Here is a 26981-nt window from a genome sequence, read left to right on the forward strand (position 1 = left end):
CTCGGCCAAGTCGTCGGGGACGTGGTCTAGGAACATTGTGTTGTGCTTCGAGGTAAATGGGGGTTTGCGGTCTCCTGCTCCGTCCATGGCCGCGGCTCGATGAAGTAGATCATACATTTTCCACGCCAGAAATTAAGCGAAAATTGATTTGCGACTCATCTTTGAAGTCCATGATGTATCTGGCGCCTGCTTTGACTCATGATATACAGTTTCAAACAACACCTTCTCGATACTCAGTGCATCACAGAACAGTAGAGCTGGGCTATATGTAGACATCCCCATCTCACGTATCAGCAATCGAAGGAGTATGGCTTTTGATGGATGGCAACTATCTTTGCGTCAATACGTAACTAGACGACAGATAGGAAAGAGGTAGAGTGCTAGTCTTCGATATTTATAAGGGAAATTTAGTATTCGGGGGTTTCGTAAAGTAAAATCGTACAAGATTTGTCGAATAGTGTACACAATGGTTTCCGTAGGCGATGCCGGGTAAGCCTGAAGTATCAGACGGGGAAATAGGCCTGTATTGGAATAATAGTCAGAAAAACCCACAGAAAAACATCATTATCTTTCCCTGGTCAGCGCGGGAAGTCAGAATCGTAGAACGTAGCAGCCATATGATCAAAAGAGTGTTAGAAGTGTGTTATTCAGAACTAATCGTAACGCGATGCTATATAGCCGGAAGAAACAAAAGGGGATAATAACTCCGCGACCGTAAGGGTCATTCCTAACAGGACGGAGGCTTTCCCCACTACAATGTATAGAACAGTGTCCATTGCTTCGACGAATAAGAAGCTGACATGATAACCAAGATCTACCAACTGAAATCAATCATCCTTCGCCAAAAGGGCATCGACATCCTCTTTCTTCCTATTAATCCAGGTATCCCGGCCTCTCCTGCCCATTATGCACCTCCCCCCTCGCCTCAGCATTAGCCACAAAACTATTCTACCTTGAAATCCCCTCAAAATGAAACCCCATCCGCTGCGCCGCAGCCAAATATGCCTTATTAGGCGGATCAGCAAGCCACTGTATCCTTCTAAGTCCTAGCCCACCTCTTTCTAGGCCAGCAAGGGCATAGTACCGGAGCAATGGCCCGATTGCATGGTAGTTACGTGTGTTTGCTGGTATGGCGGTAAAATAATAATATAGCCTACTTCTGCTGACAGGCGGGTTGGGGATGCGTGCCTTCATGTATGAGACTATTCCTGCGAGAGAGCCTTCGGGATCTGCGGTTTAGGTTGGTTGTTTATTGTCTATTATGGCGAAGCAGGCGACGGAGTGCTGTGATGTGAATTTGTTTAGAAAGGTCGTGAAGTCTTTTTCTGTGGTAAGGGGGCCGATGGACATGTAGCTGTCTAGTTTTGGGTTGTTTACGGGGCCCTGGAAATACCTACGGCTCGGAGTGTTTGGTTGGCTAGATGGGATTTTGGATGTCAGTGGGTTCTAAAGGTTTAAGTTTTGGTTATTGGTTCGTCACGAGGCTGGGCTGGGCTCAGTTGGATGTAGTTTGATTTAGATATGTACGGGTGGTTTGGTTGGCGTACTTCGAACGGTGTTAGTTTGACCGCGTCATCCGAGAGGTTTGAGTGGGGTGGCATGGTTCCAAGGCTGAAGCTGTGATGGTGGGAGGGACAGGGATTCAAGTTTAAGTCGGAGCGGGGGTGAATAGGTGAATCCTGTAGGGGAGTGGTAGGTGACTTGCAGGATCGGCTTGGCCCGTATGCCGTATGCAGGGGCGTTGCTGGGTAACCTTGTGAAGGTTGCACTACTCAGGGCTGGATGAAACTATTGATCTACGTACGTCTATACTTGATGGAGATTATTTTCAAATGGTGTCATATCTTAAACTTTTACTTTCTATCAGCCTGGAATATACATATGAGTCAAAAAGTTATGTTGAGGTCTAGGTGGACGGCATACCTAAAACGGACTTGAAGTTCTCAGATGAGATCATCTGCAAGTATCCGTATATAGATGCATGGAAAATCGCGCAAAGAGAGATCCAAGCTGCATGACCTCATCTCCACACTTGTACTAAGCACTGGCATTAATGGAGGGGCTATGAAGGTTTCAGCTGGTATGTGAATCATCATTGCCCTGCCCTGCACTGCACTGCACTGTGGTGGAGTGGAGAGAAGCTTGGGTAATATGAATATATGCAGCGCTAGTCTAGATCCTATCTTGATTAACTTCTGCAGACTTTAAACATGGGGGAAAGTAGGGACAATCCCGATCAGATCCAACGGCTAGGATCAGCTTACTGCAACCCAAAAGCCAAATAGGGGGGAAGATGCATGACAGTTTCATTCCAGTAACTTGAACTTGGACGACCACCTTCTGACTCACGGTCTTTAGTCAGAGCATTTGAAAGCAGGCGCAGGTGAAGGTGTGAGTGGGGAAAGAAGAATAGAGGGAAAGCCATCAATCGCAATCCAGTATACTCCAGTGCATAGTTCCGAGACACCCACCACAGCGAGCAGCTGTGCGGATAATAGAGGCGCAATTAGTGACATTCGTCATGGATCCCAGCCAATCAGGGGGGATGTTTTCTCCCTCCTCGCTCGTAGATAGGTGTCGGCTGATCAAAAGGAACGGTTGAAGCGCTGGAAGCACGAATAATGATTAGGGGTGTTGCAGAGGACATGGACCAGGTTCATGTATGAGTGGAGACTGCTTTTAAATCACATATGGGATATGTATAGTGGTATAGGATAATTCTTTTGGTTTATTTTGTTTTCCATGTTGAAAAGAGATCATGGAGGGTGGGGAGAAACATCATTCCTGTGAGTGTTATCACAGGATGTCCTGGTTGACCTTTTGGTCGCATCGGGTCGCCGCCTACGCATGACCCCCCCGAGGGCGATCAACCGCGTCTGGAGGATTTTCCAACCCCATTACCAACTCTAGCTCAGCCACTCATTTTCAACCAGGGACTAGCGTGATGAAAATCCCCTTATCACCTTTTAGTTCAGAGTGATAGTGTCTCTGCCTTGGAACAAGCGTTGTGATGGTGCTGATGGTCACCGGGCGCTGCCGCGTGGAGAGAGACGTACCTGGGTTTCACAGGTGCCTGGCGGGTTACTAGTACTAGTTCTTTGTGGGAGGTGAAATAGGTAGATATTAGTAGAATTTAGATATATATAGTAATGATTGAATAAGATATATGATCCTTCTTTCCCTCTTCCCCTTCTTTCTGATTTCGAGAATGTTAGTACCCTACTAGTATTCACCACGACAATACTGTACAAGCCCCTCTTTTCTGCCTTCCCTCTCTACCCGTTGTGGGTCATTTGCAATTCGGCCCAAAAGATCCGGAGGATTACACGGCATATGCTGTACAGCGACAAATCGGTGGGGGAATCGGGTGCCTGGTGGATCACGACGGAGACTGTGAAGTTCTCGGTTTCGTGATAGGTTTTCTTTTTCTCAAGGGTAAGTAAAGATCTAGACTTTTTTTTCTTTCATTTTTTTTTCTGTGCGTCGTCAGGAACCGACGCCATCCGGGTGAAAACCCACGGAATCCAAGGCGGGAGTGGATCTGTATGGCCAAGATGGATCCATCTGTGTGTATAGAAAACGGGAAAATGACGACAGGGGCGGAACGATGGTGGAGATTCAAGGCTTGCCCCGGAGTTATTACTAGTAATACTGGGAAATTATGGGCATGAGAACCACGCACTAACAAAAACACTGCAGATGCGCAGGAAACATTTAAAATCCTCTTCGTCCCGTACCTCTTCTTCCGAATCCTCCTATTACCCCTCCTCGCTTAGCAGTTCATACTCCGGTAAGTCGCAATTGAAGAATGCATATCCCAGGTGGTCGACGCGTGTGTGTTGTACATTCCAGTCCCCATTTCTGATCTTCAACCTATTAGCTTTTTCCTCTCCTCATTCTCCCCTCTCACCGCGCGACCATCTTGAAACTCTGATTTCGAGACACGGTTACCCCACTCCGGTCTCCCTGTCCTCCCTACGGGAATTGACCTCCACAACATCAACTTATAATCCCCCCTCCCCACGCCGACGCTACTGCCCAGTTTCCCCTCCCACAACCGCCTTCGACTCCCTCTCTCTATCGTCTTCCACCACTCGCCCCATCCCAATCCCCAGAAGGGCCGTGCGAATCTACGACGAAGATCTACCCGTCACCCCACTAACGGGCAGATTCGACAACGACGACTACTTCGACGATTGGGAACGTGCTTCCTTATCCGCAAAGTCAAGGCACATTTTGCCCAATCCAAGACCCGGCCGCCGTGGCCCTTACTCAAGCATGCGCTCTGATAACTCCCCCTTCTACTCGCCTGTTGCTTCGCCTATCATGTCTCCCCGACGACCCAGCTCGCCTCAACCATCTCGCTCCTCACGCACCCAGACTCCATCAAAGTCAGTGCCGGGCTTTCATCTCGGATCTCTCCCCCGCTTCCATCCCGCAGTCTATCAATCCGGTTCTCCCAGCCATGCTGTGCCTACTCAACCGCCTTCTCCACGACAATCCCGTCAGCTCACCTACCGTACTACATCGGGCTCGCGTGATGCGAAATGGCAGTACCGCGATCTTCTGGATGGTCCCAACCCAAGTCCCTCTGCGCCGCGGCTAGACCCACTCCTTAGCCCAGGCCCTGTTACTCCATTGGCCCTTGAATCTGGTGATTACCTTGCTGCGGGCTCGGCTAGCACGGAACGTGCTCGAGACAGTGCTTCTCAGCATCTAGCCCCTCCTCCAGATCTGATGGAGAAGCTGATCGCTCGAGAGAATGAAAAGGCTTGTCAGAAGAGCCGCAAATCTGCCAAGGGCCGATGACGGGAGTGGCTTACGCAAATCACCTCGCATGGACATTACGCATGAAGACCGTTGAGTCCGTGCCGTGATACTTCAAATTTAACTTTATTTTTTGTATACATCTTTTTGTTTGTTTTCATTGTGAATTCTTGGTGGCTTTATTCTTCATTTGTTGACAGAATGACACTTGTTCATGAGTTTTGATTGTTTCATCTTTTTATCTGGTGTTTCGGGCATGAAAACAGAGAGCCTTGAGAACTACAGCATCAGGCCATGCATGGAGCTTTATTTTTCTTTTTGTGGCATTCTTTTTTGTATGGGGAAGCTTTCATACTCCAGACTGTCGCCTCTTTGCATTACGATATCATGTATCTATACCCCATTAGTCTATATTCAGTCTACTCGTCAATATCATTACGATTTATCCAAGCTTATCTTGAGATATTCTTTCAGAAACGTCTAAATCCTCGAGGCATATGCAAGAGACATCTGGCGTATGTAGCTGAGTGCCCGGATAGATAGGAGCTCTGGGGATCTACCCTATATCCCGTCCTTCTACAAATGCTGCGAGGGCTTTCTATAAGGAATAAGATCTTTAACTGTGCACATTACACACATGAATGGAAAGTTGCCTAATTAGGCAAGGACGTGCTTGCATTGTATGGGAAAGAGTGAGAGAAGGCAGGAACCTTTGGAAGGCAGCACTCGCTTCTCTTAGTGAAAGCTGCCATCTTCCACGGCTATTTAATCTCACTTCTCTCCTTCCATCTTTCTTTCTTCTTCAACATCCCTGCCCCTCATCTTCTTCCTTCCACGCCATCTCACATCCTCATCTTCACCCACCCTATCACATCCCCTCATCAGACATCATCTGTCACTTCCAACACGAAGCCACACACGCGAGACACGAGATGCGTCCCACTAACCACACTTCTCTTAGGATCGAGCTGACGTTTTTCTCGATGACTGCTTCCACAATCTGTTGCTTACGAACATTTGAGAGCTTCCATTAACTTTCAAATAGGTTTTGAGTCACTGATCTAGACAGTTTCTTCTTCTTCTTCTTCTTCTTCTTCTTCTTCTTCTTCTTCTTCTTCTTCTTCTTCTTTTTTCTTGTTGCTGTACGTCTACTGCTGTACGCTGGCTGCTGTTGGCAGAAGTAGTTCGAGATTGCTCGTTCAATCTCTGTTTGAACTATTCGGAGTTCAATCATTCTGTTTGTTTGGAGGAGAAGTGCCCAAGATCGGTTTGAGAATGGTGACTTTCCTTCGAGGGCTTGTGGGCCAATACCTGCTGGAAATACCCCTCAGGCTAGCTACCCTTTGACGGATGGGGATTGGGACTATTTCATTTGAGGGCTGATGGCATTAGTTCTAGGTATGGTATATATTTCCTTGAGGGCTGACCTCTCCTCTAAGGACAGGTGGGATCGCAATGAACGGTTGTTTCCATTTGAAAGCTGGTAAGTCTTTTGATTTCCTTCCATGTTTGCCACCAGTCATCGAGAAAAACGTCCTGCGTTCGGTCCAAGTATCATGATATCCAAAGTTCCAAAGGTAAGTCTCAATCAGATTGCCCCTCAAGTTAAATTGAGAGGCCTTTGCTGATATTAGTGTCAGTGGCGAGCAATCCTCAGCTGAAGGGTAAAGAGGGCCTGTAGAGTAAAGACATCTAGAGTAAGGTCATGCAATGAGGCAATTCGGTCAGGCAGTTAGTCATTTGGTTCCAAGGTTGGGAAGTCTGTACTTTAACCATGAAAATCAATAAAACTGGACATCCATCTACATCTACAAAAAAAGACAAACTTTCTTTCAGCAAGGATAGTAAAGCTCAAAACATTAGGACCCGAGGTCAACTCTTCCAAATATCCTCACGAGGAAAAATCAAGATAAGTCCGATATTGGAAAGATACGACCGTGGTTAGTGGGTCTCAACATAATTGGATAAGTTTCTGGTTTCTACATAGTAATGCTTCCGAGAAGTGTCTCTGTCGAATGAGATGCAACCAGTTATATTCCGAGATCTTTATGGAGACTCCTGTGTTACCAGAGGTCGACTCTGCTGGGAGGTAGGTGTACGCAACAGGGCTGCAAATCATTTAATTTGAACGGCGAGAATTCTCATTTCGCTCACTTTTCCATTAGTCCGTGTGTAAATTTTATTCTATTTGACCCTTATCTATGCCATCTGCGCTCGAGGTGTCAAATGTTCCTGATCGTAACATGTGGGTGGCCGCATTCGGCCAGTAGAACGACTGTTTATGGAATGCCGAGATCCCATCACATTTTGTGAGAGAAGCAGTCCCGGGGAGCCCTGCCGGTTCTTAGTGGGCCTAAGGGTCAAATCTAGGCTGCTATCTGGGGCCCACACAAGGTCCAGCGTGGTACCTACGGTGTATACTGACAAAAAAGAATCGCTGCTAGCCAATTATCTATTTCCGGTCACACCAAGATATTCTTGCGCAATCAATCTCTGCTTCCCTATCCTAGTCATTCTTCTTACAACACTTCAAACCTGGCGACCCAGGGAGAGAATATTATTACTATTATTCTAGCCCCTTAGCACCAGGCGCACTATCTCTCGTAAGAGAGAACCTTGGAACCAGAACACGGTTTAAAGTTTGGTGATCTCAAGCCCCGTGGTGCCTGAGGCAAACACAAGGACGATCGCCGTTTCAGATCCAACGCTCCGAGCCCTTCAAACACCTATACATCTTCAAATTAGACAAATTGGTCGGAACGGCCATGGCCGTCGCACGCTCAATGCGACGTACAAGCCCTACCAGCATTTTGCTGGCCGCTCTACTCGCATTCGGCCTCATCTGTTTCCTTCTAACGCCTTCCACACCCTCCGCATCGACAGCAGCGACATCGCAACAAAGACAACAAAACGCTGCCGAGCACCCTCTCTCCCCTCCAACGAAACCCTTCCTCAAATCTCAACCTATCCGGAGCGACGGCTACAAAGCAGCTCCCCCAGTCGTCCACTATAACCTCAACAACCTCACCAGCACAAGCACTTCAGCTGCAAACGCCGAGCGGGTCCTAATCCTCACCCCGCTAGCACGCTTTTACCAAGGATACTGGGATAATCTGGAAAAACTAAACTATCCCCACGAATTAATTTCGCTGGGCTTTATTATTCCCAAGACAAAAGATGGTAATACCGCTGTCGCGGCGTTGGAGAAAGCAATCGCGCGCACACAGTCTGGACCCATAGACGATCGGTTCGCGAGCATTTCCATTCTTCGACAGGACTTTGAACCATCTCTCAACTCACAAGATGAGAAGGTTCGACATAAAATGTCTTCGCAAAAAGAACGCCGCGAATCCATGAGTCGCGCGCGTAATAGTCTTGTCTTCACTACCCTTGGGCCTAGCACATCGTGGGTCCTCTGGCTAGATGCTGATATCATCGAGACACCTCCGACTTTGATCCAGGATCTAACACACCACGATGAACCGGTTATTGTGCCAAATTGCTTTCAGAGATATTATGATTCCAGTTCGAGGAAATGGGATATTCGACCCTATGACTATAACTCGTGGATTGATGGTGAGAAGGCACAAGAGCTAGCGGCTAATATGGATGCGGATGAGATATTACTGGAGGGATATGCTGAGATGCCGACCTATCGCACGCTGATGGCTTATTTGCCTGATTTCAATGATTTGGATCCTCAGCGTATGGTTGCATTGGATGGTGTGGGTGGTACCGCTTTAATGGTGAAGGCGGATGTGCATCGTGATGGTGCGATGTTTCCTGCTTTTCCATTCTTTCACCTTGTTGAAACGGAGGGATTTGCGAAGATGGCCCGACGACTTGGGTATTCCGTTTTTGGACTACCAGACTATTTTGTATGTGGATCCTATCGTTCTATTGTTTTACTGTCAAGCTTCTTTTTTACTAACCAGAATTGGTAGGTCTACCATTATAATGAGTAATCGAGCAACGTTGGCTTTTCTTATTTGAAAACGCAAGCTCGATTCAAATTCATGCATGGATTGCGCGCTGTGCGCCGGTCACGTCTCTTCCCTTCCCTTCTGTCCCATTACAATGGGTACTGGCACATTGTCAGGTTCAACATGCTTTCGGCGTCTTAATACTTATCGGGTCTTTATTCTGTTTACTTGGAGGCTTTTTTCTATGCCTTTTCTTCTCATTTGATGCGGCCTTTGACTGAATTGAAATTATATCATGTTGGTTGTGTGATGAAAATGACTGGTTTCTTCTTTCTCTGTAAGTCAAAAATCACTGGACAATCGGGAGGTATGGAGTAGTGGAATGGAGTTAGATCATGATTAAATTCATTGAAATTTTCTAGACATACAAATTCATAACTGTCTGACTGCTGGGTTTAATGGCTACTCATACACCCGTAAAGCCAATAACTCCATAACGTCTTTGAAACTCCAACAGTTATAGATAACACAATACGTTAGTAGAGTCTTTTATGGCAATTGAAGCTCTCTTTCTCAAGCTCAAGGTTAATCCCAAGAGATCCTATAAGAAGTTAGAAATGTCAATCCCAAGCTTTGCAGGGAAGAAGAAAATACTCACGCAAGCATAATTCCTGCTCCAACAGCAACGGCCAAAAACTGGGTAATCGTCTTGCGAATCTCAACTCCCTTGTTTGGCCCCGTTTCCAACAACTCGGGAATAACAGCAACAGTACCCACGTACAAGAATGTACCCGCGGTAAAAGGAAGCAACATATCACCCCAGGTAAGGCTAGTGCCCCAAATACCCGACACAGGCGCATCAACCATAGACCCATTCCCACCGAACTCCTGCACCGCAATACCAATGAACGTACCCAGGAACGCTCCAACAGCCGTAACAAACTGAGCACCCATAGCCTTGCGCTTAGAAAAGCCAGACTGGATAAGAAGCGCGAAGTCACCGACTTCATGGGGAATTTCATGAAAGAATACCGCAACGGTAGTAGTTGCACCGATAGTAGGCGAAGCATAGAAAGACGAAGAAAGAGCCAGGCCATCTGTGATGTTGTGTGTGAAGTCTGCGATCAGGTTGAGGTATCCTCCTAGCTTGACGCTGGGGTTAATTTCCTTTTCCTTGTTATCTGGGACAACGGATACCTCTGAAGAACTGGTAGTCGTTTTGCGCTGCTTTAGGGTATCGGCGTGACCTTCTGTCTTTGTCTCGGCACTTGTGGTTGAGCCGGTGGGTTCGTTGTCTGCGTGAGCGTGAGCGTGTCCGTGGGAATGGTCGTGGCCCTGGCCGCCTGTTGCGATACGGAGTGTTTTATCCATTGCGACGAATGTGAAGAAACCGACCATTATACCCAGACCAAGGAGGAGGTTCTTGTTCGGTTCAACCATTACGAAGCTGACGTGGTCGGGGGAATCTTCACCGAGGAAGATCTCAGGGAGAAGGTGGAAAAGCGTATCACCCAGTAATCCTCCGACGGCGAAAGCGACCATAACAGATAGAGAGGAGGGGTCGATGTTGGGAGGGCATAGTGCCAGAAGAAAGTCTATAATCGTCACGTTAGATAATCAAATATCCTATCCTTGACGTTTGAACGGAGTTCGTACTGGGTGGTCCGGAGATATACAGGGTTGCCAGGAGGGAGTTCACAGCCGGGCTTCCAGGGAAGAGAACAGCAAAGATCTGCGCAGTGAAACTGGCAGTCTCAGGTGCTGAAGCACGTTTATGTTCATTGAGAGATTCGACAAGGGGACAGCTCTAAAAGAAAGAGAAAAAGTTAGTTAGGAATGAGTTTGGACATCGGCGAATATTCCTGCGTACCTGGAGCTGTTCCTCGATTTCGCTGATGGATAAGTCCTCGGGGCGCACGTTAGCTGCGGCTAGTGCGGAGAATAAAAGACATCCTGCAGCTAGGGCGAAGCCCATGCTACGTGAGGGGAGGAATCTTGAAGCCATTGTTATGTGGGAAGGTGACGAGTTTCCCCTGGGAGACTTGGAAGGGTAGGAATCTAAACAAAGCGTGGGGCGGTATCTCTCCAGGTCGGTCATCCGAGCGCGGAGCAGGGTTTCCGCTGGTGGCCGCCGCGCTATAGAACGCCTACTATAGATGATGGTCTATATCAGGGTTTATTACCTCTTAGGATTAAATGCTTGTTCTCTTTTCACGATGGACATTGCAAATCTAGTCTTTGAGAATTGACAGTTGATTCCATAATTTACTTAATAAATCTATCTTGGAAAAATTGGTCGTTTGATTTGAGCCTTGGAAATCGGTCAAAAACATGGTATGTACTCATCCACAACTTGAACCTACTCCAAGTTGACTCCGAGTCCATCATGATGACACTACCTAAGTAGTAAAAAATCTCAAAACTTTGAACATTTTATTTCAAGACCTATTCATGCCCAGGGGGTATTTTTCTTGCTTCGAAAAACAAATATATTCATCTGACGCTATTTATATCCACATAAAATCATCAAACAATATTAAATTACCTCTGGGTGCTCATGGCGAGCCTTTCCTCCCTTGCGACCAGCCTCCTTTGCACGCGGGTCACCAGGCTTAAAGGAACCACTGGAACGTCGACCACCATGAGACGCTATTTCTCTCTGAACCCAAGACATTTAGCCCCTATCCAAAGCATGTAATACATATGCATTGCGCTTGACCTACCTGTTTTGCGGGCTCCATGGTGGCAAATCCACCGGAATGGCTGTGACTTGTTTGACCACCCTTGCGGGCAATCTCTTCAACCTCTTCGTGAGGGCGATTGGCAAAGTTGCCAGGATTAGGATTGGACGACATTATGCTCTTGCTTAAGCTATTGAGTTGTGACAGTTTAATGTGATTAAGTTGAAAGGAATAAGTTGATAAGCACGGGAAGACCATGGAGATGCACTCAAATTTATATGAGAATGTGGCGTGTTCGAGCAGAGCATTTTAAACTAAGTACAAATCTAGACTTCCTCAATCGCCTCTGATAGTTGGTCAATTTATTGCCGTGTATGTATTACTAGTAGGTTCTAGATTGAACGTGTGGCACCATCTTCATCGCCACCACCACCACTACCTTCATGCTTTTGGATATATTGACAATTAAAATGAGTCAGTCTCCATATAGGTCTGATGATTAACATTTAGACCAATAGAGGTTTTCGAAAAGCGATGTGATGATCAAGAAGGCTCCAAAGGCGTTAAGTAGGATATGTAATGAAGACACAATGCTGTCTACAGCATGCTCTAGATGTGAGCGAGACTCTATTCCTAATTTAGACTAGTTCACATGCACTTGGGTCTTCTCATTTCTGCCGTTATCTACCGCATTTACTCGAAACTGCGGACCTGAAGCAAACATGGCAAACATGCCAAAGCCGTGCAAACAAAAAAAGTTTCGATAACGATAATTCTGATCCACGCAATCGTCTTACAATTTCTATAAACAGACAATATGGGAAAGATTTTGCAAAAAAAGAAGAACCGTTCCGGCTTGTCCAAGGCTACGGCCAAGAACAACCGCCTCAAGAGCGGTAACAAGAAGATCAATGTGCTGGGTAACGCCATTATCGCTGAGAACTGGTATGTTATAATTGCGGCCGAGGAAAATAAACTCATATACAATAAGGACGCCATATTAACATGAAATCAAATATAGGAACAATGAACTCACCTTGACACAAAACTACAAGAACTTGGGTATTCTTCATAAACTCAACGCCCCCGCTGGTGGTCGCGAACGCCTGCCAGGAACCGAAAACGATGCCGAAGCATCGCACACCCTGCAGATCCGAGGCAGCGCAAAGGCCGATGCTCAGATTGATCTGGGCGAGATCCAGGTGGAGCGTGATCCCGAGACTGGAAAGATTCTGCGAGTGATTCGGGATGACGACGAAATCGAAGTTGCTGGCCACAAGCACCGACGCTCGAACCCGCTTAACGACCCGCTGAATGTTCTTGAAGCCCAGGAATTGCAGTCTCTGGGTCCTGCTTCCAAAGTTGTGAAGCAGTTAGAACGCCAGGCGGATCAGGAGGGTGCTGCTGATAAGGCCAAGAAGCCTCGGTACCAGAGCACGCGCGAGGGAGATTGGATCTCTCAGCTGATTGCGAAGCATGGGGACGATCTTACCGCTATGGTTAGAGATCGTAAGCTGAACCCCATGCAGCAGAGCGTGGGTGATCTGCGGAGGAGAATCAACAAGTGGAAGAAGTCTCAGGAGTAATGTAGATTCTTGCGTATTTCTCTGTCCAGCATTTGGGTATGGCGATCCGGGCGTTTTTATGGGAATAATCTTCTGTGCTTCAGAAAGAAAAAAGTGTTCGCGAGTGTCTAGTTCTTGAATCATGCATGTATATGAAAGATTTAGGATGAGTGTATAGTGGGCTCGTGTGGAGCGAAATATCATACTGAATTTGAATATCGTGACTACATTACAACATTGATTTGAATCGATTAATGACTAAGGGTTGAGTAGGTGACGGTGCTAGTTCCTGCTGGTGGAACATTCATGCGCTGGACAATTCGCACCCATCGACGACGTCGCCATTCTCCCACTCCGAATGAAGCAGGGGTTCCCTCTTCCCAATCCCGAGTGTTAGACTTGACCTGCTTATCTTTTGGCGGATTTTGGGCATGGCCTGTCTCAGGCTGAAGGTCCCCATATGCCATCGTGGGTATCTCCTCGTCTTCGACAGGCGACGATTCACCAGGCAGATCCCAAACCCAACCTCCTATCTCATCGATGATGGCATTGCCTTCTGGTGTAACACCTGGAACCTCAAACCCCACTCCTGTAATCATACGCTCAATCACCCACTCCCGACAATCCAGGTCAAGCTCCCACTTCTTGCTCTTCCATTTCCATCCAGATGGCGTACGGACATCGTCGAAGAAGCGGCACCCACGCGGCCGGTCACCCGCAATGCGAGATGGGGACAACGGATCATATGGTAGTGGACTGAAGAGAAAGTGCTCCCACTCTGAGTCCAATGTCCGTTCAGATACTCGATGTTGTACTTCAAAAACTTCGACCTCGCGTTCCTCCGGGTCGGTGTCCAAGGAGATATCTGCCAATTTCTCCATAGCAGATACAGCTGCCGTTGGTGTCGCGGGAATCGACTGTCCAAACAGCTCACGCTCATCGCCATCCCCAATAGGAGAATCGAGATCGGATAGGCCACCCACATCCTCCAACAAACCCTGGAAAAATTGTCGTACCTTTGGGTTATTCGATAAGATGGCTGCATTGCCACCAGCTAACAAAACTAGTCGGATTGGTAAAAGATGTGCTGATACAAAGAGAAGTGCAGCGGCAACTGTACCCGCTAGAAAGAGAGCCGAGGATAGTCTTTCATTCGAGAAATTGGTCAATGGCGCAATAGCAGAAACCGCCGCATCATGGACGTCAGAGAAATCTGCCATGCAGTTCTGTAGATCACGCATATTGCGGAAGAAGTCCTTGGAAGTTTCGGGGGCTGGCTTAATAGTTTTTGCTGGTGCGAGTGCTGGTCCATCATAGGAGTAATAAGGTGTCGTGCTAGAGGTAGATGTAGATGGTGGTGGAGGATGGCGAGTGATAAAGGCTGGCACCATAATGAAAAGTAAAAAGACAACTAATGGTAGTACCAGCAATAGGTGTGGATCCAAACATATGAATGAATATAAGAAGAGAAACGAAAGGGTATGGGTTGGTGTCTTCCAGCCCAATAGAGACTCTACCTGGGCCTGGAATAGGAATACCACACCGATTCTATACAAATTTTAGTTTGATGCGCGGCTTTTGATGACTGAATTTGATTTGAAATCTCATACCTTCCATTAAATCGGCGGAAATTGTTGGTCATTGCTGGAAGGCTAAAAGGTGGTTTCTTCGGGGAGTTCGCCATAGCAGTGTCCCCGTTGTTGGTTTCCATATCGTCATCGTCTGTGGGGATGACTTGTTGAAGGAGCCTGAGAATTTATGTCAGACATTTCGCTGTTTCGCTGGTGCCTTATAAAGCACTTACTTAGTAAATAACCGATCCTGAAGAGAGTTCTTTGACTGTGAAGAAGAGCGCGAATGCGCACTGTCGGGCGAACCTTGCCTTTGGCGCCTCGGTTTCAAAATGGAGAGGCCCGAAACAGGCTCATTGCGATTTGCCAGCGTTTCTGGCACTTGATCATCCATGCTGGGCATATATTGGCATAGCTTCCCCTCTATGAGTCATTAGGAGAGATAGGTAGCAAGGAAGGAAAAGAAAAGAAGGAAGCCTTGGAGTCTGCCGAGGGGAACCTCTATGGATGAAGCACATGCGAGAATTGCTAATACCACCCCTCAAATGGCTAAACCCACCCCTTCTAAGCCGCTTTGGGAAATTCTGCCGTATTTGTAATATGAGCCCTTAACAAGGCGGTGTAATTTAAAATGGGCGGTCAGGCGAGGTCCAGGCGGATCCCAAGCTTATGGGAGCAGCTAGGTGCCGTTGAAGATGCTGTAGATCGTGAGTTTTATGAGCAATGGTCCCAACAAGGCTCACAGCAGCCAGCAACTCAGCAATCGCGGAGGAGACCCGATACGTGTGGAAATTGGGGCGTGGAGGGGCATAAAAGGCCTGGATGTCCGCAGATCAACAGATTTGCCAGTTAATTCGACTGAAAATGCATTTTCCGGTGTTTTTAAAATCAGCCCCTGTTTCCTCTTTAGGTTAAGCTTGGAATGAGATAACTTGCTTGCATATTAAATGTCGTTAAATGTGTGGTAAAATGGAAGCTTTTTACGTGGAGATTTAATTTAATTCTGGACCGTATTCATGCTGCCGGCAGAAAATTGATGCCTTTGTGCCTCGTGGTATTACAAATACGGCGGTGAGCTTAGAAGGGGTGGGTTTAGCCATTTGAGGGGTGGTATTAGCAATTCTCGCACATGCAGCGTCAGCCTGCAAAGCCAGGCATCATTATGTCTTAGTTAACTTAACTATGGGTAATGTCAATACATAGGTACTGGCGTTGATCGGCATACCCACCCGCCAATTTCGCGTAGTTCTATGGCCCCCCCCCGGGCGTAAATACTGTCCGGTGTGGTATGTACCGTACAGACATCTCGCAATCAGGGGAAGTTCCCCAACACTAAAAAAGTTGATAGATTTGTTATTATTTCTCTCCTTATCATTTCATCTGTTTTCTTGGGATTTTTTTTTCTCGATCTTCAATCCCCCCCCAAAATAGATCAAGTATTCTTTGATGATTATCTCTTCTTGATCCCCTTCGTGGTGCTTTGTTGGTGGATCCTGATATCCTTTTTGTGACCGCCCTAGCACTTGCCCCAGCAACACGATCGAAAGCTACGCCAAAATTATTTCTCGGTGATTGGAAACCTCCCACTTCCAAGTGATTTCCCCTCCCTCTTACGCGGGACTTCGCAAACGGCCGACCATTATTTACACCCCGATATGGACCGGTAACCGCCATCAGACGAGTCGCGCGACGGTGCTCAAGGCTCTTTCTAGTGGGAATTCCCAAGCCCACTTCTCCTGAATGCCATTGCGACTAGTTCCTGGCATTTCTCCGTTTGGTCGGCCAAACGGATCGTCGAGTTAAGGGCTGGATCGCTTTGGAGCTCTGATTGGGAACAATGCCTGTCAAGCCATCCCAAACTTCGGGGAGGGGTCAAACCGGCTCCGTTAAATCTCGTTCATCCAATCTGTCTAGAAACGATGACTCGGGCTCTGGTGGTAAGCCTTGATTCATCTGAGAGATTCATCTGCCAATGGGATGAAAGCTAACAAGTTTTATTACAGCCGAAACTCCCGCTCGCCGACGTATTCAAAAGGCCGCCTCAACACACTTCCATATGAATTCCATGGCCAATCTCGATTCTCAATCCTCTAGGGGGGTTCCTGGTCCCCGCGCCGGAGAACCTAGTCGCAGGCGATTATCTATTCGAGGCAATGTCCCTCAGGGGCCGCGACCGCAGGATGCTTCGCGTTGGAGGTGGGTATTGTTGACTTGGCCCCCTGGTCGATGCTGGCTAGGTCCAGCTGGCGATCAATAGTTTCAGAGTTATAACTGATCACGATATTACAATAGCAAACCCTCTGGCGGCTACTTTAACTCCGAAACCTCATCGATCGACTCCACCAATGATTCTAAAGGTTACAATCTCCGATCCACAAGCGTTGGGAATCTGGCAAAGCAGGATACCAGCCAAACACCGCCAGACAACATGGAATTCCTGGCGCCGATCAATTTCGACGACTTCCACAACAGTATCATGGCTGAACCTAGCCTGAACCACTTCCCCATGCCCGGAAACGGAGGTCTTGGTTCCGAGAATAGAGACTCGGGCCTGTCAACCAACAGCTCCTGGACAAATCACAGTTACGATAGCAATATCTCAGATCGCACAAGGGGCGCATCTGCTCGCCGCAAGAGCGAGGTTTCACGATTCAACGGCCAGCACCCCACAAACTCTGGCTTGTCTGCAACCTCCGTCAACACTCGTTCACGTCGTCAAAGCCTCGCCCAACCATCCTCGAACAACAATGCCAATGTAAATGTCAATGCCAATATCATTGGTCCAAGTTCTGGCACGCGTGGTTCCCGCAAGTCAATCAGCTCTGGTGCCTTTGCCCCCACCAGTGCTTCAGCAAGGCGCGCTAGTTTAAGTGCTCGAAAAGTCAGTGCCGATCCAACGCGGACAGACTCGAACAACTTTCTTCGCCCAAGAGCTACGCAGCCTGACTCTAGTCGAGATGAGCCAAGAGTACCCTCCTCTGTGCGAAGTCTCAAGGCAAAGTCGTTCCAGCCTGGTGTCCGTGAACCGCGGGGAACTTATTTGACTACTTCGGGAACCACAGACGACAGTCGTTCTTCGTCAACAAATGCTATCCGTACGCCGATCAAAAACACGTCTGGAAATCCTTCCAATACAACACCTACCTCTTCATCTTCATCTTCCAAGCGTATGTCTGTCATGCCGCACGCAACGGGTCTAGGAGCCCGAACCATAAGCCCCACAGATGCACGGCGCATGAAGCGAATGTCAATTGCGCCTCCTGCGCCTCCCATGCCTCATACCCCTCCTACACAGACAGAGCCCCTTCCCATTCGGCCTCTATCCTCAACCCAATCCCCTTCTTTCCTACCAAGAAAAAGCGTCACCCCATCCTCTAACAGGACAACGCCAGATCCAAACCGCAAGTCGTACAGCTCCGGATTATCACTTTCATCAAACACTAGCTACAACTCCATACGGAATTCTAGCAGCTCCCTCCAACCGCGCCTTTCCCAGAATTTCTCCTCGTCACGACTGCCTACCCCCAAGCCGCGTAATGAGCAATCCGCGCCAAACACTGGAGAAGAAGTACCTCCAGTTCCCGCAATTCCTAAAGCCTATGAATCCCCGAAGGCTGAGCTGGATGCGCCGGTGTTCCCCGCGCCAAGAAAATCGAGCCTGCCGGTGGATATCAGCCAATTGAATATTGCGCGTGATTCCGATGCAGAAGCTCAAGGCCGACTCAGTACTACTGGTGATGATAGCAATAATGATTTAACGAATGGGCGGATAACAAAGACTCCTGAATCGAGAACCCGAACATCAACAGTATTGGGTCGCAAGGGCTTACAGCCTTTGAAGCTGCCACCTTTGAATCTTCTCCCTCTAGGAACTCCGATGACAACCAAAATCGAAGCCCTGCGAGACCGGGAAGCTGAGGAACGCAAGGCCTATACACCCTCCAACCAAGTGATGTCGAAGACACCCAGTACGCCAATGACCGCATCAAAGGCGTCATCTAACTTCTGGAACTACCACGACGACGATGATAGAGCTCCTGCTACACAGGCACGAAGCAGCACATCTCATTTTGCCATTAGCTCGAGCTCTACGGCGGCGGCACTGCGAGCAGCCAGCAGCACGAGTGCGTTTGAATCTTTTGATAGCACGTCCAATGGCAACAGGAATATCTCCCCCTATGCCTCATACACGCTACCCAAGAGTAGTAGTGAGTTCAATTCTCTGCGCCACCAGGCTAGTGGTGACTATTCCAACATCCGGACATCCCATTCGTACAAGTTGACAGGCCCACGACCTCAGACGCAAAGTGCAGTCTTCACACCTGCAGCCGAAAGACTAAGCCAAATTTCAACGCCTTCTGAGCCAGAAAGCACTACCGTACCGAATCCATCGTTGCGCGAGCGGTTGAACGTGGCACGGGTTCGCAGCAATTCCAAAATTGCTCATGCATCTGATGCAGATGTCGATCCAGCCAAATACAACCATATGCCCCCGCCCAAGCTCCCGGCATCTGCAACATGGAATAACTTGTCTTCTGTGACATCCACCACCCCTAACGTCAAGACATCATATCTCAAACCACGTCGTCAATCGTCAGTATCTAGCATTACAAAACAAGCTGCGGGTCGCAAACCCAGCGTCAGCAGTGAACAAAGTATCTCATTAGAGCCAACTCGCTCGAATGATTCTACTGCGACTGGGGATTCGTCGCAAACCCGTTCAAATAGTGCATATGTGTCTCCAGTTCACAAGATCATTAGTTCTGCTCGTTCCAGCGCCGCTGCTTCCTCTCGGTCAGCTGATTCCAGTGTGGATACGGATATAGTAGTTGCCGATGAGGAGATGCGAAGACTCGGTGCTAAACGGAAGGACTTCGAGACTGCTGCCAAGGCATTAGATGAATTGCGTCGTAAGGCAGGACCAAAGGACCGCGTGAGCCCCGCTTCGGCTCTCAAGATGGCCAATTTGAACATCTTTGAGCGCGGCGAGATTATCGACTACCGAGATATCTTTTTCTGCGGTACACAAAATGCCAAGAAGCATGTTGGTGACCTTCACTCAGGTGCTGCAAATTTTGGATATGATGACGACCGTGGTGATTATAACATTGTCATGGGCGACCACCTGGCATACCGGTACGAAGTTGTTGACATCCTTGGCAAAGGAAGTTTTGGACAAGTGGTGCGCTGTGTAGACCATAAGACTGGGGCTTTGGTCGCCGTGAAGATCATCCGAAATAAGAAACGATTCCACCAGCAGGCTCTGATTGAAGTCAATCTTCTGCGCAAATTGAAGGATTGGGATCCTGATCGCCGCCACAGTGTGGTAAACTTCGTCGAAAATTTCTATTTCCGCGGCCACCTCTGCATATCGACTGAACTCCTCGGAATTAATCTTTACGAGTTCATCAAGGCGCACGACTTCCGAGGCTTCTCTCTTAAGCTTATTCGACGATTTACCAAGCAAATGCTCAACAGTCTTACTCTCTTGCACGCTAAGAAGGTTATTCACTGTGACTTGAAACCTGAAAATATTCTTCTTGTCCACCCATTAAACTCCGAGATTCGTGTGATTGACTTTGGGTCCAGTTGCTTCGAAAACGAGAAAGTGTATACCTATATCCAAAGTCGTTTCTACCGTTCACCCGAGGTTATTCTCGGCATGTCTTATGGGATGCCTATTGATATGTGGAGTGTTGGGTGCATTCTGGCTGAATTGTTCACAGGATACCCTATTTTCCCGGGTGAGAACGAACAAGAGCAACTTGCTTGTATCATGGAAGTTTTTGGTCCTCCGGAGAAGCATTTGATTGAAAAAAGCACACGCAAGAAGCTATTTTTCGACTCACTGGGCAAACCACGTCTGACCGTTTCATCGAAGGGACGGCGCCGTCGCCCAAGCTCGAAGGAACTTCGCCAAGCTCTCAAGTGCGACGATGAAGCCTTCCTAGATTTCATCACGCGATGCCTGCGCTGGGACCCGGCCCGCCGAATAACTCCTCACGATGCGCTGAAGCATGAGTTCATTACTGGCATCAAGTCTACGGCCCGTCCTCGGATGTACGCCCAGGCAAATGCAAGCTCTCCGTCTAAACGCGGAACGTCCTCCAGCGGTCGGCCATTGCCAGAGCCTCCAAGCTCAACCTTAAAAACTGGCACATTCCTCCGAAGCCGTGACGCATCTGGCAATTCTCCAGTCAAAGGCTCCGGCAAGCGCCATTCCACCGTCACAGGTCTACCGCCGTCTAGCCCTGCCAAGCGAGGCTCCAATAATTCCACCACAAGTGGAACTGCGCTGCCTCGCGCCTCGGCACGAAGTATCAGTGGGAAGCCTGATCTCGCCACGGCGGCAGCAGCGACCAGCCTAGTGAGTTAAGACGGAGCCGTGGGCCGACATAACCCGCAGAAGGCGAAGCAATAAAACACGATAACAAAAGCTGACCAGCCAACAGAGGACCAAATAGCCTGATACCCCCTACCCCATCTTCCCCGCCCTGTAATCATAATTGTTTGTTTTGATTTTGATTTCTTTTATTTTCCTTCTTGTTCTTTTGCCGATTCTTCTTGTCTCATGTCTTATGCATCAGGTGGTTTGCCATGTCGAGCATTTGTTGATCCGGTCTGTTGACCCTACGGCCATGAAAAAAGAGGGAGGGCATCCATCCTTTACCCGTTATGTTCGTTGACAGCATTTGCATCTGGGCCTTGATATGATTCATGCGACGGGGTTTTATTGCGTGATGTATTTCGTTTGTGTCGATTGTCCTTCGTTTTTCTTTATACATTGATGACCCATCGTTACCCCCCACCATCAGGGCCCCCGTTTTCGGTCCTACGTTTGTACAGTTTGACGTTGTTTCTTTTCATCTCCTTGCATCTCTCCGAGAGAGCTTCACGACCAGTGAGCACTCATGTAGAGCATTCGGATTGGCAATCAATGCATCACTACTTACGATATACAACCATTATTTGATAGATGTTGGCACGAAATCAATACATTAATGTAAATGCCTATATATACTGCTCAGATTTATGTTTTAGATTAATAGATAGACTCCAATAGTTGCATGCATATTGCGGTATCTCCGTGCAGAAGTAGGTATTGTACCTGACAAAAGTGGGTCGCGGCAAATCGGCCTACTTGGCCTCATCGCCTTATCTGACCCGCACTCCACCTTTCTCGCTCTGCTCCGACTTTCAATGTCGTCGGCTTTTATCGCGCAATGAATGGCTTCGAAGAAAAGGGCCTCGACGAGGATTCCTTTGGAGAAAAGTCCAATCTTTCAGGATTGAAGACCTTTGACGCTTTCCGTAAGTTCGTTCATGACACGTTTCCATGACGCGCGATCCTTCAACCGTTACGCATCCCACGTTGTCGAGCATGACAATATGATGCCAATGATACAGCAAGCTAATCCATAATACCATGTAGCTAAAACAAAGGCATCCTACACAACCCCAACCCACCGTGGTGGTCAATGGACCGTTCTGATCCTCATCGTCTGCACACTATTCACCTTCACCGAATTCAAAACGTGGTGGCGCGGTACAGAACAGCACCACTTCAGCGTGGAAAAGGGCGTCTCCCATGAGCTGCAGCTCAATCTCGATATCGTGATTAATATGCCCTGTGATGATCTCCGCGTCAACATCCAAGATGCAGCCGGTGACCGCATTATGGCTGGTGATCTACTGAAACGCGAGCAAACGAACTGGAGCCTATGGATGCAGAAGCGGAATAAGGACAAGCACCAGTATCAAACTCTGAGCCATGAGGAGGACGATCGATTGTCACAACAGGAGGCGGATGCGCACGCCGGCCATGTACTGGGTGAAGTGAGAAGGAACCCTCGAAAGAAATTCGCGAAGGGCCCGTCCATGCGTTGGGGCGATACTGTGGACTCTTGTCGAATTTACGGCAGCTTGGAAGGCAATAAGGTGCAGGGCGATTTCCATATTACTGCGCGGGGGCATGGTTATAGGGAATTTGCGCCTCATTTGGAGCACAATGGTATGATATTTGCCATCTCTTTCTCCTCCTTTTCGAATAATTGGTTTCAATCAGCTAACATTATGTGAAAAGCATTCAATTTCTCCCACATGATCACCGAGCTCTCCTTTGGTCCCCATTTCCCAACCCTCATGAACCCACTCGACAAGACCATCGCCGAGACAGACGCCCACTACTATAAGTTCCAGTACTTCCTATCTGTCGTACCAACTCTGTATACAAAGGGCCGAAGTGCTCTGGATGCGTACACTCGATCCCTCAACTCGGTTGCACCTCGTTCGGGCCGGAATGCCATCTTCACCAACCAGTATGCGGCCACTAGCCAATCTGGCCCACTCGAGGAGAGACCTGTTCTTGTTCCGGGCATTTTTTTCAAGTATAACATTGAGCCAATTCTTCTGCTTATAAGTGAAGAGCGAGGTGGATTTCTGGCCCTTGTTATCCGGTTGATTAACACCATGAGTGGAGTTCTAGTCACTGGTGGTTGGATTTATCAAATCTCAGGCTGGGTCACTGAAGTTGTCGGAAGGAGGAAGAGACAACAGAGCGAAGGTTATCTAACAGGAAAGCATTATAAGGATTGAGTTTCCATTTTGCGGCGTCCATTTAGCTAACGGTTTATTCAAATTTGATATTTATTTCTACATTTTCACGTTCATTTCCCCCAGTCCATAACTAGAGTCTAGGAAAAATGATCCCTTACGACATACGAAGTCGCATTCATTATTAGGAATAGATGCAGCCTTGAGGTGTCCCAACAGCCCGAGCACTTCTATATCATGATGGATCTGCTATCTTTCTTTCGGCTGTTATAACTTAGAGTTGAACAAATACGCTATATTACACGCAGCTTCCAGTATTGACCTAGCAGTACAACTGGATGATATGGGTTTAATCTTTATATAGCAAGTAGGTAGTATAGAAGCTAACGGAATTTTATCTCGCAGCTTAAACTGGCAACATATGACCTGATACTACGACCCGGGGAATGTTTACGGGCGTATTGTATGAGCAGGTCGACCTTGGAAGCTAGTCCTGGACACATTCCTAGCATGAGCCTTCCTTCCTCCTCTTCTTCCTCTTCTTCCTCTTCTTCCTTTTCCTCTCTTGATGATGCAGTAGCATTCTATCAGCCTAGCACTTGTACTTTTAATAATTGCATGTATATGTGTATACACCGGATTTTATCTGCCAGGTGGGGCTTTCCTTTCTTGGGTGCCGCAGCTTTTATGAGGGCGCTCAGGCTCAGGCTCAGTGATCGAATCACCCTACCACGAACTTGGCCCTATTTTGACCCACAGCGCAATACAAGCGCATTTTGCGACGCTCGTTGTATTGCGACAGCGCGGGGTATGGCGCCGCGATAAACTCATTGACCCTCCGATTTAAATTATGTGCATCGCCACGGGATACATTGATCGTTGAAGGACTCGGGTCGAATCCTGATAGAATCCCAGTTAGTGGGTATTAAGTTGTACAGCATCGATAATGCGGTCGCTGGTCCTATTAGTGCTTCGGGTACTTTTTATCTGACCATCATGATTCTATTCGATACTAATAACGCCACATAGAAAGCGGCAAATTATCTCGATTTTGATTTCAAGCAGAATGCCGCACGAAGTGTTTCATAACATGTTCGAGTCACGGGTGAAATGCCAAGTGGCTACCAAATGCCTACTATTCCACTTGATAGGCCGTGATTTCATAGATGTGAAAAAGACCGCAAGGATCGGTCAATTTGAGGTGGGAAAAGCAAAAGCTTATGGAAGCCAAATCGCTCATTCAAGTCGGCAGAGTCGATTGATTGAATCTTTATTGAATGAGCTTTTGAGAGATGGAATTACAGGGGTTTTAAATGATTTTTTGAATGATTTTTAGGATCCTCGCAGGGTGTGTGCGGACATGATTCCAGATTTGCACAACTAGGTATCTTCGGCCGGGCGGGAGCTCATCCTGCTTAGGCATATTCGGCCGAACGTGTTCGTCAGCTCTGAAAATCAAATTACCCCATATGCATAGAATAATTTCCAGTGGCCTGCAGATCTTGAATGAAATAGTCCACTGTTTCCAGTAGACCAGTTTTTCGAGAAAAGTGGAAACAATTACTGAGGAAACTTTTCAGGATCATCCTGGGATGGCGCGGCCCTGGCCTGGGCATTGATCTTATCTTGATTTTATTAGACATGAAACATCAAAACACGTACTCGTTTACTACTACTAGTACTACGATCACCTAGCTTTTCGGAACTTGAAGACTCCAGTGCGCTGACGTACTATCAAACTTGAATGGATTACTACTAGTAATTTTCGTGGACTCGGACATATAACTCCTCCGAGTTTCCCTTGAATCTCAGTTTCTCCCACATCTTTCCCCACACCCTGCTCCCACTAAACCTGCGACTACCGTTGGAAACTTGAGCTCGAAGATGAAGCTTTTCGGGGATTTGATACACGGAGCCAGCGTGCTCTTGCTACTACCGGTCGTGGTCGACGCGGCACTCTATAACCGTACAATTCAAACTCCCCAGGGGAAGGTGAAAGGTCTTGCCGCCTTCAACGAAAGCAATGCCCCTTCTTACATGTCCAACTGGAAGGATATAAGCGTGTGGAGAGGTATTCCGTATGCTGCTAGCACGGGCGGGCAGAACCGCTGGAAGCCACCTCAGAAAGCTCCTTCCTGGAATGGGACACTCATGGCCTCTTCGTTCGGACTAAGCTGTCCCAGTGAACAAGCCGGCGAAGGCTACAGCGAAGACTGTCTGACAGTAAATATCTGGAGTCCAGCCAGCTCAGCCAATGCCAATCTTCCAGTGCTGATTTACTCTTATGCTGCTGGGGGGCAGTCCGACCAAACTACCTATGATGGTGCCGGCATGGCTAGTAAGGATGTGGTCTTTGTCTCCTACAATTACCGCTCTGGTCCTTTGGCCTGGCTTACACTACCCGAGCTTGCCAAAGAGTCTGGCATCAACGTGACCGGCAATTATGGCTTGTTGGACCAGATTGAAGTTACCAAGTGGGTTCATGAAAACATTGCCTCATTTGGAGGGGATCCAAATTCTATTGTCGTGGGTGGGCAGTCATTCGGCTCCGGAGCTGCCTACCATATCGTCAACAGTCCACTTGCTAAGGGCCTAATCAAGGGAGCTATTGCTGAGAGTGGTATCAAGGACCCCTATGACCCTGACCTTTGGGGATTCGGCAGTGACTACCGTAATATGAGTTGGGCTTTGAATTTTAGTGAGGTCTTCGCTGAATCATTGAATGCTACCAGCGTGGCCGACCTAAGGGAATTAGACCTTGATACTCTCTTGACCGGTACTGGAACCAGCACATTCGTTGGTTTCGATCCTGTGTTGAATTACCACTCGATCCCTAACAAATACATTGTGAGCTTGGAAGAAGGTGCTGCCAACGATGTTCCTATCTTGGTCGGCAACAATAAGGATGAAGACGGCATCGACCTTTCTACCACGTACAACGTTTCAGAGTACGAGTCGACAATCAAATCAACTTATGGCCCCTACGCTTCTGAGCTTCTCGCTCTACACCCAGCCAGCAATACCACAGAGGCCACTAATGCGTACAACTCGATTATCCTTGCCGGTATCTGCACTTCCACCTGGTCCTTTGCCAACCGATGGAGCAAGACATCTGCAAAGCCCATCTACTATTATCTCTGGTCATACGCACCCCCGGGAGATGACGGAGCCACTCACGGCTCCGAAGTGGTCTACGCTTTGGGTAATCTCTATGCTCAGACTGCAAATTACACCTCTGTTGACTACGAAATTGCCGATAAGATGTCTTCTTACTGGGCTAACTTCGTCAAGACTCGAGACCCCAACAAAGGAGGTTCGTACACTAGTAAGAATGGGACCTTGCCTCAATGGGGTGCCAATGTTCCTTCGCAGAACGTCACCTTCGACTTGGGAACTTCATGGAAAAAGATCCCAATCGCTTCAGTCGAGGAAAAGAATATCATGTTGGAGTACTTCAAGTACGCTACTCCGAATCCTTTTTAAATAAGCACATGGATACAGGAAATGGAAACCCAGTATCCTAAAGGGGTCGCTCGAATGGGCCCCGTTTAAGTTGTCGATATAGTACTTGGTACACTTCACTGAATGAAACCAATCACCCGCTTATTTCTACTTTCTAAATAACATCAGTACAAGTTTGGGGGGTTTTCAAAAAAAAAATTTAAACTTGAAATCTAGTTCTTGCCGAAAAACATTAGAGTTTTTACAAGATGACAGCATTGCCGATTACTGCTACTAGTAGATCTGATAGTGATTTCAGGGTAGAACAAACCTTTTGTAAATTGAACACTGCGTATTTAAAGTTTGAGCAGCATCTTTCATCTTGCGAATCCGTTCTGCGTTCATTCGAAGATCATCCTTCAAGATGCATAGTAGGGCGTCGACCCAGATATGATTTACCTCCACTCCGAGTCCGACTCA

The 26981-nt window shown here is 47.7% G+C and overlaps 9 protein-coding genes across 9 annotated transcripts; 6 read left to right on the forward strand and 3 right to left on the reverse strand.

Moving 5' to 3' along the window:
- Window positions 1–3699: 3699 nt before the first annotated feature.
- Window positions 3700–4809, forward strand: N7478_005938 (uncharacterized protein; the record flags this gene model as incomplete). The annotated part of the gene is made up of 2 exons (XM_056922152.1): window positions 3700–3790; window positions 3881–4809. The coding sequence occupies 2 exons, from the start codon at window positions 3700–3702 to the stop codon at window positions 4807–4809; spliced, it is 1020 nt and encodes a 339-aa protein (XP_056780189.1).
- Window positions 4810–5648: 839 nt separating this feature from the next.
- On the reverse strand, window positions 5649–6001 carry N7478_005939 (uncharacterized protein; the record flags this gene model as incomplete). The annotated part of the gene is made up of 2 exons (XM_056922153.1): window positions 5649–5767; window positions 5803–6001. 2 exons carry the CDS (start codon window positions 5999–6001, stop codon window positions 5649–5651), a joined length of 318 nt encoding a protein of 105 aa, XP_056780190.1.
- Window positions 6002–7532: 1531 nt separating this feature from the next.
- On the forward strand, window positions 7533–8732 carry N7478_005940 (mannosyltransferase complex subunit MNN9; the record flags this gene model as incomplete). The annotated part of the gene is made up of 2 exons (XM_056922154.1): window positions 7533–8645; window positions 8712–8732. 2 exons carry the CDS (start codon window positions 7533–7535, stop codon window positions 8730–8732), a joined length of 1134 nt encoding a protein of 377 aa, XP_056780191.1.
- A 543-nt stretch (window positions 8733–9275) lies between these two features.
- On the reverse strand, window positions 9276–10695 carry N7478_005941 (Zn(2+) transporter YKE4; the record flags this gene model as incomplete). The annotated part of the gene is made up of 4 exons (XM_056922155.1): window positions 9276–9291; window positions 9349–10285; window positions 10347–10497; window positions 10561–10695. The coding sequence occupies 4 exons, from the start codon at window positions 10693–10695 to the stop codon at window positions 9276–9278; spliced, it is 1239 nt and encodes a 412-aa protein (XP_056780192.1).
- A 1493-nt stretch (window positions 10696–12188) lies between these two features.
- Window positions 12189–12957, forward strand: N7478_005942 (nucleolar protein 16; the record flags this gene model as incomplete). Its single annotated transcript, XM_056922156.1, has 2 exons — window positions 12189–12316; window positions 12393–12957. 2 exons carry the CDS (start codon window positions 12189–12191, stop codon window positions 12955–12957), a joined length of 693 nt encoding a protein of 230 aa, XP_056780193.1.
- Window positions 12958–13187: 230 nt separating this feature from the next.
- Window positions 13188–14327, reverse strand: N7478_005943 (PEX28-32 family peroxisomal membrane protein; the record flags this gene model as incomplete). Its single annotated transcript, XM_056922157.1, has 1 exon — window positions 13188–14327. One exon carries the CDS (start codon window positions 14325–14327, stop codon window positions 13188–13190), a length of 1140 nt encoding a protein of 379 aa, XP_056780194.1.
- Window positions 14328–16344: 2017 nt separating this feature from the next.
- On the forward strand, window positions 16345–20883 carry N7478_005944 (putative protein kinase; the record flags this gene model as incomplete). The annotated part of the gene is made up of 3 exons (XM_056922158.1): window positions 16345–16444; window positions 16511–16703; window positions 16800–20883. The coding sequence occupies 3 exons, from the start codon at window positions 16345–16347 to the stop codon at window positions 20881–20883; spliced, it is 4377 nt and encodes a 1458-aa protein (XP_056780195.1).
- Window positions 20884–21730: 847 nt separating this feature from the next.
- On the forward strand, window positions 21731–23102 carry N7478_005945 (endoplasmic reticulum-Golgi intermediate compartment family protein; the record flags this gene model as incomplete). The annotated part of the gene is made up of 3 exons (XM_056922159.1): window positions 21731–21818; window positions 21940–22518; window positions 22591–23102. 3 exons carry the CDS (start codon window positions 21731–21733, stop codon window positions 23100–23102), a joined length of 1179 nt encoding a protein of 392 aa, XP_056780196.1.
- A 1842-nt stretch (window positions 23103–24944) lies between these two features.
- N7478_005946 (carboxylesterase/lipase family protein) lies at window positions 24945–26543 on the forward strand (the record flags this gene model as incomplete). Its single annotated transcript, XM_056922160.1, has 1 exon — window positions 24945–26543. One exon carries the CDS (start codon window positions 24945–24947, stop codon window positions 26541–26543), a length of 1599 nt encoding a protein of 532 aa, XP_056780197.1.
- Between the last annotated feature and the right edge of the window lie 438 nt (window positions 26544–26981).

Source organism: Penicillium angulare (assembly GCF_028827245.1).
Source record: "Penicillium angulare strain IBT 27051 chromosome Unknown utg000004l_segment0_segment0, whole genome shotgun sequence".
In the NCBI taxonomy this organism is placed as follows: Eukaryota; Fungi; Ascomycota; class Eurotiomycetes; order Eurotiales; family Aspergillaceae; genus Penicillium; species Penicillium angulare.